The sequence below is a fragment of the Scomber scombrus genome, chromosome 6, assembly GCF_963691925.1.
Source record: "Scomber scombrus chromosome 6, fScoSco1.1, whole genome shotgun sequence".
In the NCBI taxonomy this organism is placed as follows: domain Eukaryota; kingdom Metazoa; phylum Chordata; class Actinopteri; order Scombriformes; family Scombridae; genus Scomber; species Scomber scombrus.
The window spans coordinates 32,605,154-32,619,753 of NC_084975.1; the positions used below are offsets into that span (position 1 = coordinate 32,605,154).

General features: G+C 40.6%; 1 protein-coding gene across 2 annotated transcripts in view; it reads left to right on the forward strand.

Moving 5' to 3' along the window:
• LOC133981562 (NT-3 growth factor receptor-like) overlaps positions 1-14,600 on the forward strand; it is a 270,283-nt gene that overhangs the window by 229,549 nt on the left and 26,134 nt on the right. For both annotated transcript variants that reach the window (XM_062420326.1, XM_062420325.1), the window contains one exon: positions 12,949-13,121. In XM_062420326.1, the coding sequence (XP_062276310.1) occupies positions 12,949-13,121 (173 nt within the window). The remainder of the gene's footprint in view (positions 1-12,948; positions 13,122-14,600) is intronic.

Consider the following 14,600-nt stretch of genomic DNA (forward strand, 5'->3'; position numbering starts at 1 on the left):
TGCTTTTAGAAGAGATTTAATAGTGTGTACTAAGTCTATGAGCCCCAGATCCTCTGGCAGGCTATTCCATAATTTTGGGGCCCTGACTTCGAAGGCCTTGTCCCCGTTTGTTATAAATCTGGAGTTCGGAAGAGTAATATAAGTAAAGATCTACCAGAGTATCTAAGGGCATTTTCACACCTATAGTTTATTTGCTCTGGTCTGAATCAGTGGATGAGTTGGTGAAGAAAAATTCAAGTGAAGCAAAGTGTATCACTACAAGCTACAGTATATGAGAACATTGACACCAGTCGTTGTGTCTGGGGCAGAAGCCAGAATGAAAACACAGGAAGAAGGTCTTTAAGAAGGTCCTGTGGTACCCATACAATATACTACGTAGGGTAACCCTAACCCTAACCCTCTGGCTAGTTGTTGTTGTATGGGACCGATCCAAAACCACCTCCAGTAAAGGTCTCTATATGGCTGTTTTGATCTACACCTGAGTGTGATAACTGTGTTCAGACCTGGCCAAACAAATTGCACCAAGGAGGAAAACCAACCATTATCCAACTGGACGCTGGGTTGAAAACCCCCTAAGGCTGCACACTAGTTCATAAGGAGTCAGCAGGTCCACAGTGTATGAAAGGGCCAGCCCATGAATATCTTTAGATCTGAAACCACACCAAACATTAATGTCAAAGTGTCCTGCAGTACACCTGTACATCACTGCAGCAAGGTGAGAAGTTAAACCACTCGAGGTCAGCAAAGACAAGATTCAGGGGGTGTGGAGTTATTATTTAGGATCTGGTGATAAACCAGAAAAGAACATGGCATCAATATGACATCACAGATAACAGATACAGAAAACATGACATCAGTGAAGCAGTAAGAGCCTGAAGACTGAACACCAGAATCAGACATTAACTGTCAGTAAATATTGAATTTACTAATATGAGTTGGGCTTCCATCTAAGAGGAAACAACTACTAAACAGACACCAGCAAAGTCCTAGCTAATGAGATAATGTGATAAAATATAAGGAAAGTAAGATAAAGGTCAAATACAAATCTGTTTTGCCACCAATATTTTGCAATGCTTTTCTTTGACAGTGAGCTCCAAGATGCTTAGTTAAATCTAGAGGGAGACTTACTTAAATGCCATAGTTATTATACTGCACAACGACAGGAGAAATTGGAAGATTTTCCCCCTTTTACAAGTCAGGGATATTGAAGGCACCTCCTGCTGCAGGGTGTTTTGTGTTTAGAAGGTATTAGGGTTGCTTCATCTAATGCAGAAACTAAGAAAAGCTGGTACATGAGCAGATTGCTGAGGCTGCAAAATGGTAATGAGAAACTTCTGGGCCTTCTCAATACACAAAGAATGGTAGGATGACTACAAAGCATATGTGCCTACTTTTTAATGTCTCTGTTACAAAGTGTATTTGTAATGCTGCAGCGTATTGTGTGTATTACATTAATCCATAATGTTGGCCTGTAGTAAATAATTGGTTTTGGTCACTCAGATGTGCTTGGCTGCCCTGTGGCTTATTTTTTCTTTGTGATATTAAAATGAGGTAAGACAGGCTAGATTACCTTGATTAAGGTAGCAATAATCACCTTCAATGAACTTCATGTTTTGGTTTCTCAATACTGTGACAGATGACGATGGAAAGATGTCTAAGCTTGTCAGCATCTATTCTAACTGGGCAAAAGTTCACTAAAAAGATAGAGGTACAAGTATTAAGGTCTAGATTACATATACTCTTTGTTTAAACAGTACATACATAGTATTTCTATGCAAACATTTAGAAGGTTTTACTGGCTCACCTGCACATACTTTATGTCTTACAAAAAAAACTCTTAAAAGTTTGTCCTTTACATTCACCAAAGTGTTTTTGAGCAGGTTTACGATACAGATATTGCAGATTGTTTACTCCTGCTTACAAATTACATTAGCTTTAGTGAACTTACAAGTGCATTGACAACCAATGTGAAATGGCGTGCACAGGGCAAAGGTTCTGTCATAAGAAGCCAGTTAAGTTCTTGCAACCCCCTTGAGGCCATCAGTAGAAATTCAACCACACCATTTCATTTTAATTAGTGATAAGAGCAAATACAAGAGTATCTCCTCATATCTGTTTGACAAGAGGGTTCAGGAAGTCATCTATTCATTAATCACATTTGTAGAGCCACAGTTTATTGATACATCTTACAAATGTTTGTATATTTGGGAAAATGATTGCTTTAGTATGTTGATGCATGACAGATTAATTCGTTTTTCTAATACCTGCGTGACTTTTCATTTCATTCATTTCCGGATCATTGAAGTTCAGTTTCATCCCATCTCTAATTCAGTCAGTAATTACTGAGTCCCTCTACTTCCTCAGCAGTTACCATGGTGTGTAGATTTTAGGAACACTCAGATTGAATGTACTTTGCCATTATCATAATTGTCTCCTTCTGAATGGGACCTGACTGTATGTTCCCTCAGTTGGTACCTTAGCAGGTAGTATTACTCATTTTTGATGGTGGTAATATTTCTCCAGCTGTTTTGTTTTGTAAGTTTGTAAACCCGAAGCAATCCTAAAGATAGTCTGAACATGTATGGTCTTGCAGTCAGCTGCAGGAAGACCTCATGACGGTGTTTAAGTGACAGCTCATCAGAGGGTCGGTTAAGAACTAATTAAGCAGCCTGCTAAGTCATTTTCATCCAGGCTCACTGGCCACTCAAGCACATATGTAAAGCAATCATTTTTGAGTTAATGGATTTATGGTCTGGCTATGGAAAACTTTAAATGGTGCTCAAAATGGTGAAATTATTTTAAAGATGTAAATAACCAACATGAATAGGGTCTTATTCTGATTTTTACAATTGGTAATTCTGAGTAATAATTGCTCTGTAATAATAGCACTATAGGCAGCCTCACTGCCAACAGGAAGACAGGCAGGGCAAGAAACACTCAGCAGTCACAAAATCAAGTTTTTCACTCCATTTATTTACAGGCTTATGACATGGTCACAGCATGGAAAAAAAGACGTTATCAGTTTAGAGATACATTTAGTAAAAATAGGGATTATTTAGCAGGATTACAATTTTAATATACAGAATGATATACTACCATGCACTGTAAAAGTCCCAAATGTAAGCAGAGCAGGAACGATAGGGAAAAATAAGCAATAAAGTTAATAAAATTAAAAATTAATTTTGGTTCTTTCCTGTTAGGATGCAGTCCATCAAATTCAAACAGACCACATTTGGTCCAGAAGAAAACAAAATGACTAATAAAATTAAACGTAGTGTCGGTGGTAAAATTTTGCATCCACAGGTGCAGATTATAAAGACTGCTAAAACAGAGCTTTTGGAAATATTGGGAGTGGGACTAGACAGGACACACCTGCTCCTCACGCTTTACACTGGAGACTAGAGACTCAAATTCTTGGAACAGCATAATAGATTGCCTGGACATGATGTCATTTGGGCCACTGTGCACTATCACAGTGTGGACAGAGGGATGGATGTCAATGAGAGATAGAATCAATTCAATAAGGTCAGTTGTCTTGCCTCCTAAGAGACAGTATGTGATAGCACCATGATGCTCCAGGGCACTCAGTTTCTGGGTTGCCTTTAAACATCTCAAGCTTAGATTTGAGATTATGATTGATTATTGATGAGCTGGCAGAGTGCAGGTGAGCTGAGTAGTTGATTATCTGTCTGATGCTCACGTGAGAGGAGGCAATGAGATGGTAACAGGTGGAAGGTGGAAGTCACTGCAGCTGGCATTGAATGGATGGTTATCAGGCTCCAACTGCAGGACTGACAAACAAGGACATTTGCTCCCAGGGGGACCTAAAAAAGCACCACGTGCACGTAGATGAGGTGAAACTGGCAGGTACAGAGCATTTTTTAATGGTAGGCTGGATACAGTCTACTATGTGAGAAGGAGATGCAATAATGGAGAGGACAGGCTCTGGGGGAAACTCGAAGTAAGTGAGTGGGATGTCGTCACTGCCGATAATGAACAGGTCGTAGAAGGGAAGAAAGAGTCTTTCTCGACAGTTAACCACAGGCACAGGAGAGTAGACTAGGTGGAGTCAGGCCAGGGATGTCAACAGGAGTTGCCACTGCATGTGAGGCTTTTGGCTATCCCCAGATTCAAGACATAGCTGTGAACACAACTCCATCTGTCACTGGGAGAGATCTTCAATGAGCTGTTAAAGGGATTGCAGTTCACTTGTAGTTCAGCAACCTCTGTTGACAGGTGTCATGAACTGACTCACAATCCATAACCACACTCCGGAGGAAAACCTAGCAACAAACAAATGCCACCTACCAATAGTTGCAAGGAAAAAAACAAAAAAAACAAAAACAACCATATTCAAGTAAATACTAGGTCCAACTGAACGGACGAGCCCCCATTTTGTCATGAACTGACTCACAATCCATAACCACACTCCGGAGGAAAACACACCGTTAAGGTAAACTAAAACCAAAGTAATTTATTAAATCCACTTCTGTACATAAATTAATCAAAATAAAACAAACAAACAAAGAATCAAGGTTCTGCTGCTGAGAGAGAGAGCGAAACTGAGTGGCCAGCTGGTTTTATACAGGTAGGCCAACCCCCAGCCCAGGTGAACCGATTCAGCCTGATGACCTTGATACTTCCTGAAACAGAGCAAGCACAAAAAGTCATCACACAGGTAAAAAAAAGTTTATTTTGTACCCCGACACCCTCCCAAAATAGGATATAATCTTAAGAGCGGCAGGTATGGAGGAGCCAGGATTTGACAGAAAGAGGAGGAGATCGTCCGCATAAAGCGAAAGCTTATGTAACTGACCCTCCCTATGAATACCAACCAGGCTGGCCGCATTCCTCGGCATAATCGCGAGGGGTTCAATGGCGTCATCAAAAAGCAGGGGGGACAAGGGGCAGCCCTGCCTCGTCGCCCGGAAGAGAGGAAAGTATTCAGATATTATGGAATTTGTTCGTATAGATGCTTGGGGCATAGCGTAAAGAATTTTAATCCAGGAGCAGAATTTGGGACCAAAACCGAATCTTTTGAGTGCTGTGAACAGGTATGCATATTCGATCCTGTCAAACGCTTTATGGGCGTCCAGCGATATTAGAATCTCAGGGTTGATGTTATCGTTGGGCGAGTAGAGCACATTGAACAAGCGACGGAGGTTGCCAGATAACTGCCTGCCAGCAACAAAGCCAGTCTGGTCCGGATGTATGATCTTCATGACAGGCTCTATTCTGGCCGCCAGCACCTTAGCCAGAATTTTATAATCGCAACAGAGAAGGCTTATAGGGCGATACGAGTCACACTTAAGTGGATCTTTATTCTTCTTTCAAAAGGACCGATATTGTAGCTTGCGTCATGGTTGGGGGAAGAGACTTAGTGGTATGGACCTCACGGAATACCTTACACAGAAGAGGAGTTAGTTTGGCAGAGAACCTTTTGTAGAACTCGGCAGGGTACCCGTCAGGGCCCGGCGCTTTGCCTGATTTCAGTTTCTTGATTTCACCATCGATCTCAGCTGCTGTTATGCTACCTTCAAGATTGGCTACGACCGATTCGTCCAGTGTCGGCATCTCCAAATTAGTAAAAAACCCGTCCACTTGGTCATTACCGCTCCCTTCAGAGGTATACAGGTCTTCATAAAATAGTTTAAATTGGGCATTGACACCTTTTTGGTCCGTGATAGTATGACCCTTGCTATCTCCAATTGCTGCAATCAAGCCTGCTGCTGCAGATTGTTTTAGTTGGTGGCATAGAAACCTGCTGGCCCGCTCACCATGCTCATAGTGAGATTGCCGTGATTTCAAATGGAGGTCTTCAGCATGCTCACTGGTTAGAGTGTCAAACTCAGTTTGTAGTATTATTCTCTCCCTATGTAACTCCCCAGAGGGTGCTGTTGAATGTAACTGATCGACTACCTTAATTGTATCCATTATCTCTGTGGTACGCTTCAATTTCCTCTTACGTTCGCTTGCGTAATACGATATAATTTGTCCTCTCACATACGCTTTTAAAGTTTCCCACAGAGTGGTGTAACTTATCTCTTGGGATTCATTCATTTCGAGAAAAAATTCAATTTGATTCTGAACGAACTTAATGAAATCCTCATGAGCCAAAAGCCTTGGGTGCCAGGTACGTTGGGTGGGCAAATTCTCTGGGAAGTGGAGCTTCAGTAGGACTGGACTGTGGTCCGAGATAACTATACAGTCATACTCTACTTGTGTTACTAGAGGGAGTAACTTGCTATCCAGAAGGAAAAAATCGATCCTAGAGTATGTTTGGTGTACCGGTGAGTAAAAGGAAAACTGTTTGGATGACGGGTGTTTAAAACTCCAAGGGTTGCATACACCATATGCCTGGAGGAAAGAGTTGATGCATTGCACCGATTTATTTAATGTATAAGCCCTGGAGCTAGAGCGATCTAGAGTTTGGTGAAGAACACAGTTTAGATCTCCTCCTAATATGAGATAATGGGTGTCAAGATTGGGTAGGAGTGAAAAGAGATCACAAAAAAATTGTACATTGTCCCAATTAGGGGCATACATATAACCACGGACATATTAAATAATTTGCCCTGAAGTATTATGTATCGGCCATTTTTGTCCTTCATAACAGCCTCCTCTACAAACTGTACATTACTACGCATAAGAATGGCATCATCAGTCGGTCTGCTGCGGAGTGTGCAATGAGCGCGGTCCAGGAGCAGTGTCTTCTCGAGGACCAGCGCGTCTTTCAGAAGGCCAGACACATACTCGGTTAAACGCTTGCCGTGTTCTCGGCCCTCTTTCACTCCCGTGATACGGATGTTCAAGTGTCATGTTCACTATCAAAGGGCTGTGAGAAAACCTCATTGGCAGAAAACCTTTGCTTAGAGGTTAGTTTCAATTGAGATAAAGTAAAAAGAGAGACCATACAGAGCACCAAGATAATTCAGACGGCTGCTGTGCAAGCTTTTATATGTCTGGTCCTGTTTTGTGAACTATTGGCTGTGAGTCAAGTTTTTTGGCAATCACATGTCAAAAAGTGTCCCAGAAGTCAGCCCTTCACCCAGGCCTACAGAGGACCCATTGAGAGTGTTCTCACAAATGACATCACTGTGTGGATTGGGAATATCCTCCAGACTGAGAGGAAATCTCTTCGACAAGTCATTAAAACTGCAGAGAGAATCATTGGCTCTGACCTTCCCTCCATGGACACACACTACACACAGCATTGCAGGAAAACAGTACAGAGTATTCACAGTGGTCAACACCACTCAGCATATCTATCTATCTGTGAATGTAGAAAAAGTCAGGATACAACCTGAGACACCACAGACCAGAGAGGATCAACACTCACAAGGCGAACTTCCACAACAGCTTTTTTCTAGATGCTGTCAGAAAGATTGCAAAGGACAATGAGACTACGTTCAGACCAAATCCTGCATTTTGTTGAAAATGCCAGTCCTCAGAAATGGAACCCACACTGCTTTAGCCAATAATAAGCTTGTGATCAGACTAATCAGAGCTGTACAGCCATGCCATTATAGGGACAACATAGATGTTACCACTAGGAGGGAAGAATCTTCCTCTTTATATGATGACTTTAAAATCTGATTTTCTGAATCCTACTTGAAGTACAGGGACTACCTTGTGTATATAGGTAATTGTACATCTGAGCACACAAACATGGTCGGTGTAGTTTCCCAAGATACCATTCTGGAGCCCCTTCTGTTCAACATCTACATGCTCCCACTGGCTCAGGTGATGGAAAACAAAAAAATATGTTACTATAATTATGCAGACAACACACACATGTATATAACCCTATCACCAGGGGACTGTGGTCCAATGCAAGCACTGAGTAAGTGCACTGAACAAATAAGTAATCGTTTTTGGAGCCATGGAAGAATGTTTGAAAGTCAGCGCTCAGATTTAGTTGATAAAAACCACAAACCAAACCTGAAATCTTTGTGTAGTCATGGACTTGACAATTACAAAGTCAGCCTACTATCACCTGAAGAATATATTAATAATTTAAGAACTAGGCTCAGCAGGAATTGGAAAAACACATTTATCTGCAGTCTACTTGACTATTGTAACAGTCTTTACAGGTCTCACTAAAAAAAAAAACCTCAGCACCTGATTCAGAATGCTGCTGCTGAAGTCCTCCCTACGTCCAGAAAAGTGCATCATATCCCTCCAGTTCCTGATGTTGTTGGTTTATAATTGAACAATTTAGGGCCAAAGTATATTTCTCCTGCTATGTTATTAACCATCCAGACCTCTCGGGTTGTCTGGAACTGGTCTGCTTTCTGTCCAGAGTCAAAGCTAAACATGGAGAGGCAGCATTCAGTTTTTATGCTCCACATATCTGGAACAAACTCCCAGGAAACTGCCAGCCCCCAGCTGGTTCTTTTAAATCAAGGCTGAAATCGTTGCCACTGCCTTTCTTAAATCAAATGTGAGGCTTTTGATTAATATCTTACACTACACTTTAACTTTTAAGTTCAAGTTCAATGTATTATTTGTCCCAAGATGGACAATTTGTGCTGCAGCAAGCATAAAAACGCATAAAACACTTTTTTTGAAACATTTTTATCTGTCTGTTATGCTCTGGCCTAAGGGAATAAGGGTACCACATAAGTCAAGCAGTGGAAAGCGGTGGGAAAGAACTAGATGTCCTGTTAACTGATTTACAGTCAGTGAAACTGAACTTTAGGGTGAAATAAAGGCCAAAAGCTAAGCTATTTAAAAGCAAAAAAAAAAAAAAAAGTTAGCAGTTTGCTAAAGCTAACAGCAGACTATCAAACAGGAATCACAAATGTTGGCATTAAAAATACAGCAACGAGCAATCACAGCCAATCTTCACTCACTGTCCTATACTATCACATCATTCACATTTACAAAGTATCACAAAGGTTGTGAGACGAGGAGGGACGAGGCTCCACTGCCAACATCAACGTTGGCATCACCTCTGATACCCAGCAAGTTATATTATAGACCGATGTCATGCGCCAGTCTGCAAGACACTGGTCTCTATCATTTTGGATGCCAGTTCGCCAATCCCTGCTGGAACTGGCATCTGTCAATGAACACACAGATCCTGACAATAAAAATGGGCTCTCACTCTCTCTCAAAAACAGGATTACACAATACCCAGAGCACAAGTAAACACCCCCACACCCCCACATACATCCAATCAACCCTGTGGCGGTACACCGCAATGCCTGATGTGGTCTAAATGCTGCTTAAGGCGGGAATTAAATATTGTACCCCATCCACCTCAGTCATGCCTTTGACACCTAACACCTCACATTCTAACACCTTATGAACTGGGATTTAATATTCAATTATGTCACCCCCACTCACTATCTGAGTCTTTCTCATACTGAGTATTCCCCCAGTCCATTGGTCCATTGAGTTGTTTTGTGCAATAATTCAATTCATAGTGCAATAATTAATTGTGTAATAATGAATTGTGTATTGTTAATAAAGTGTATATTTATTTATAATATGTATTTTTAAGAAGGGTGTATCAGTTAGTTGGCAATATATTTCTTGATCTTGAAAAGCCTGGCAGAAGGTTTGACAAAACCTAACTGGAGGGAAAAGGGTCAAATTTCTGAGGACCTGTATGTAGACAGTTTGTATCATTCATTCTACTGAGAGATAAATTTGAGCTTTTTTTTTTTTTTTTTTTTTGATACCTAGAAGTCCAATCCAAGACTCATAACTATGGAATCCTTTCAGAGAAACATACATATTTGATATCTTAAAGAGCCCTCCTGACTCCAGGCATCTTGTTTCTAAGTTTGTATGTTTGTCTGATAGCTGTATTATAGCGTCTACTGTCAAAATTAGGGAGGCTTGGAAAGGGGAACTGGGTATTGAATTACCTTACGTTGCATAGGATCAGAGTCTGTCTATAATACAATCCTGCTCCATTTACAGGAGACACCAGCTGATCCAGTTCAAAGTTGTCCACCTTCTTCACTATTCTAAATCCTGGTTACACAAGATTTGCACCTTCTGTCTCATTACAGTGTGAAAGATGTCAAGTGACAGAGGGCACACTGTCTCACATGTTCTGGTTCTGCCCTTCACTTACTGGATTCTGGTCCAAAATATTGAATTGGCCCTCAAAGGCCTACACAAGAAGCTGAACTCTTCGACAACTATGTGCTTTCCTACAGCCATGCAACAGTCCTTGATGTGGGGTATGATTGTCTTCCAAAGACTCATTTTGAGGAAATGGATATCACCCTCTCCCCTTCCTTTCAGAGGTGGATGACTGACACAATTTCAGTTCCTACAGATGAAAAGACACAGGTTCTTGAGAACCAATTCAATTATAAAAATTCTGGGACCTGTTTCTTTCCCACCTACATGAAGTCAGCTAATTTCACATGGTCTTTGTTTCCTTGTTTGAGATATAATGCATATCACTCTTAAGCACTCTGTGCAACTAGTAGCTTTTACTATTATTACATTCATTTATTCATTTATTTATTTTTGCACGTCTGAGTTTACCTGTTACTTGACTGCTCTTTTTGATTTGTCCCTTTTTTTTTTTGAAAGTACACAAGGCAGTTGTGGAGCAGCTTAGAATATGAATGTTATATAAGCAGGATACCTCTAAGCATTAACAAGAGATGAGATGGAAGGGAGACAAGAACTCAAGAGAGGGAAAGAGAAGATGTCTTGTGTGGAGATAAACAAGAAGGTAACCATGGCGGCAGCACTGCTATTAAAGCTATTAACAGTAATCAGAGCATTTCAACCCATTATTGTCATTCACATATGATTGTTCATCCTCTCTGTCTCATGAATGGATGTTGTTTTTCAGAGTTGCATTTGTCTCACTATGCTCTGACCTCACAGAACCTTTTTTGTCTTTTGAAAGAAAGTAAAACATGCTGTAGCGTTAAGGGCAAGAAATAAGGAGGAGGATGAAAGAGAAAGACAAATGTATAGTGGGAATGGAAGTGGAGGGGATGAGAGAACATGAAGGAGAAGGAAAAAAATGTGAAGGCAGTGAACATAAATTGCTTGTACTCTATGTTAATATGGGTTGTCCCTCTATTGGGGCCAGTCAACATCTACTAACAGATTGAATACTTAAGATTGAGCTACTTCATTCAGCATCATGGCAAGTGCATGTTATGTATAGAAAACATGGGGTAGTAATAAACCACCCCAATTGAACATACAAATTCCGGTTTGACCTTTGGAAAAGATATAACAAAATAATCTCAACTCCACTTCCTAGCTTTTCTGGAGGTCCTTGGCCCACTGTTTCACTGATATAATGTTCCCTACAGTTGTTGCATTTGATGTCATCTCTCAAGGGTGTCATGTCTTTGGGGTTTACCAGCATTTTAATTTGTTGAATGGTTTGTGGTAAGTGCTGACTCCTTGTGACTTTAAAGCTGCATTCAGATGGGAGATTCAACTGGAGAGTTGATGGTGAGGCAAACATACTGAGAGATGTGATGAAGAGTCATAAATCGTCCTTCATGAAGTCAGAACTCAGTCAAATCTGAACACACAGACATAATTTAGTGTGACTTCCACTTCCACAGTTTGCCATTATCTCTGATGTCCATCTCCAATAATCCTCTATAAATCCACCTAGAAATTAGTGAAAAAAGAAGCTGCAGAACTTTTTAATTTTTTTTCTTCCATATCAAAGTAATACAGTGATAGTTGCAGTCTGTACATCCAGGGGTATGCTGCAAACAGGGACTGCTAATAGCTTTTAATGGCACCTGTTTGCCAAAATGTAAATAAATATGGTGTAAAAATGGATCTGAAATAGAACAGTATCTACCCGTAGCCCAGTTGATGAGTTTTTATGGGGTCTTACTCCCCTGATGCTTTTCTGTCGTCATACTGGTTCCCAAATAGACCTATGTGTTGGCGTTAGCACATTTCTAATCTGTCTGATTAGCAGAAACATTTTTACTTTTATATCTTTTTCACACAAAAAAAGTAGATGGACAATGTGTTTGCTGAAAAACAGTAGGTAATATAAGAATATGATGTATGGATAATCGTATTTTTTCTGGAGTGGGGGTGAATCAGACTAGCTGATTGGATACACACATTCCTGCCAACAATTTCTCCTGTTCTATCCTGTCCTATTTGACATGTCAGCAAAGTGTCAAATGGTCAATCAAATGGTGGTTTGCTATGCCATTTGTGAATTGCACTGTGGGCCAAATATAGACATTCTTTATTCATTCCTGGGTATACTGTGGCCTATAACTGATTGCAATTTGTCTGTGTGCACACGACCTTTCCTAAATTAAAGCTATGAAAACTATGAAGGGATGGCCTAGTGACCCATCTTTTTCTGTTCAGATTTGCTTCCATATCTTTAATTTCAACTATCAAATAGAGGCATCCAAAAGTAGTAAAAGAAAAACAAAGCTATAAATTGCTTTGGTAGCTTTTTATTTGTAAATCAGCAGTGTACTGTAGACTGACTCATAGAACTCTCAAAAATGATTTGAAGAAGATCTCTTGTGAAAGGAAACATGAGAGTATGAGTTCATGTCTATGCTGACATTTCTAAAGGATTGTTTGTGAAATGTTTTCTGTGATTTGGCTAAAAGTATCAGTTATTCAACAATCCTGTTCTTCAGTCTGCTCACTCTTCTCTTCATTCTGTTTTTTATATTTTTCTCTCACGCTAAGTTGCAGCTTTTACTGTTACAAGAATAAACTTGTGTCATTGCAAATGTTTGTTACAGTAAACTGTGATTTTGCTCCAAGTGAGAGGAATGGCATATAACAATAAGAGAGATACAGGAGGTAGGGATGTTACCATGCTTACAGCAGGGGTACTACTGCAGGACAGACACAGGAGGGAAGACTGTCACTATGACTACCAAAGAGTAACATTTGATTTAGTCACAATCCACAACGAGATGTTAAAATCTTTCTTTTTGTCTCACTCTCCAGACACTGAAGGACCCCACTCTCGCAGCCAGAAAGGATTTCCAGCGTGAAGCTGAGTTGCTGACCAACCTCCAGCATGACCACATAGTGAAGTTTTATGGCGTGTGTGTGGATGGAGACCCTCTCATCATGGTCTTTGAGTACATGAAACACGGCGATCTCAACAAGTTTCTCAGGTGAGCTCAGCAGAATGACAACAGGTGGTGGAGGAGGCTGTGAGTGACGACACTGACAGTCTTTCCTGTCCAGAGGATGTGGACTTCATGTTGAGTAGATCTGAAGAGATGAAAGTGCAACTTTCTAAAGTAATCTTGAATTTCCTCTCAGGACTGCAGTTTTATATACAATAACAAGGTTGTATAAACTGATCAGCCACAACACCACATGTCTTAAATTGTGTATGTCCCCCTCATGTCACCAAAACATTTTTGACCTTTTGAGGCATGGACCTCACAAGACCTCTGAAGGTGCCCTCTGGTATCTGGCTCCAAGATGTCAGTCCTGTAAGTTGTGAGGTGGGGCCTCCATGGATCAGACTTGTTTTTCCATTACATCCCACAGATGCTTGATTGCATTGAGATCTGGGGAATTTTGAGGCAAAGGCAACACCTTGAAATCTTTGTCTTTGTAAATAAAGGAATATCTTATGATGTTCCTCAAACCATTCCTGAACATTGTTTGTAGCGTGACAGAGTGCATTATCCTGATGAAAGGGGCAACTGCCATCAGGCAGTACCATTGCTGTGGAGGGGTGTGCTTGATCTGCAACAATGTTTAGGTAGGTGGTACATGTCAAAATAACATCCACTTGAACACCAGGACCCAAGGTTTCCCAGCAGAACATTGCCCAGAGCATCATGCTGCCTCCACTAGCTTGCCTTCTTACTATAGTGCATCCTGGTGCCATCTCTTCCCAAGGTAAATAAGGGAGTCCACTTGATGCTGATGTTCCCTGAACCACTTAAAGGTAGGTACTGACCACTGCATACCGATAACACCCAACAAGACCTGTCATTTTGGAGATGCTCTGACCCAGTCGTCCGTCTAGCCATCACAATTGTCCCTTGTCAAAGTCACTCAGATCTGTATGCTTGCCATTTTTCCTGCTTCCAACACATCAACTTCAAGAACTGACTGCTCACTTGCTGCTAATATGTCACACCCCTTGCAAGGCACCACTGCAACATTATAATGTTTTTCACTTCACCTGTGGGTGGTTTTAATGTTGTGGTTGATCGGTGTATAATTCATCTTGTTTACGTGCAACATTATGCAGCAAAGTGATCCAAGAAAAAACTCTTTCTTGTTAATAGAGAGCCAAAGTAAAAGTGCACATTTCTGTGCCAGAAGTAAGAAAACCTCATTCAGTAATATTTGTAATCATGGAAATAATTTAAAAACCACTCTTGGAATATAGCTTTACTCAAAAGTGTGTCTTGTTATTTACTACTAGATAAGGATGGTCATTTTAAAAATGAAAAAAAAAAAACTTTCTAATAGTTGAGTTTTTAATATTTACATTTTTAACATCATTGTCATGTATTGACAGATGGGCAGAGACGATGATGGGCAAGTTGAGAGGTCATCGTTACTTCAGACATGTCAGTAATAACAGCAGGACAGTGAAGACTGAACGGTGTGGACATTTTTAGACA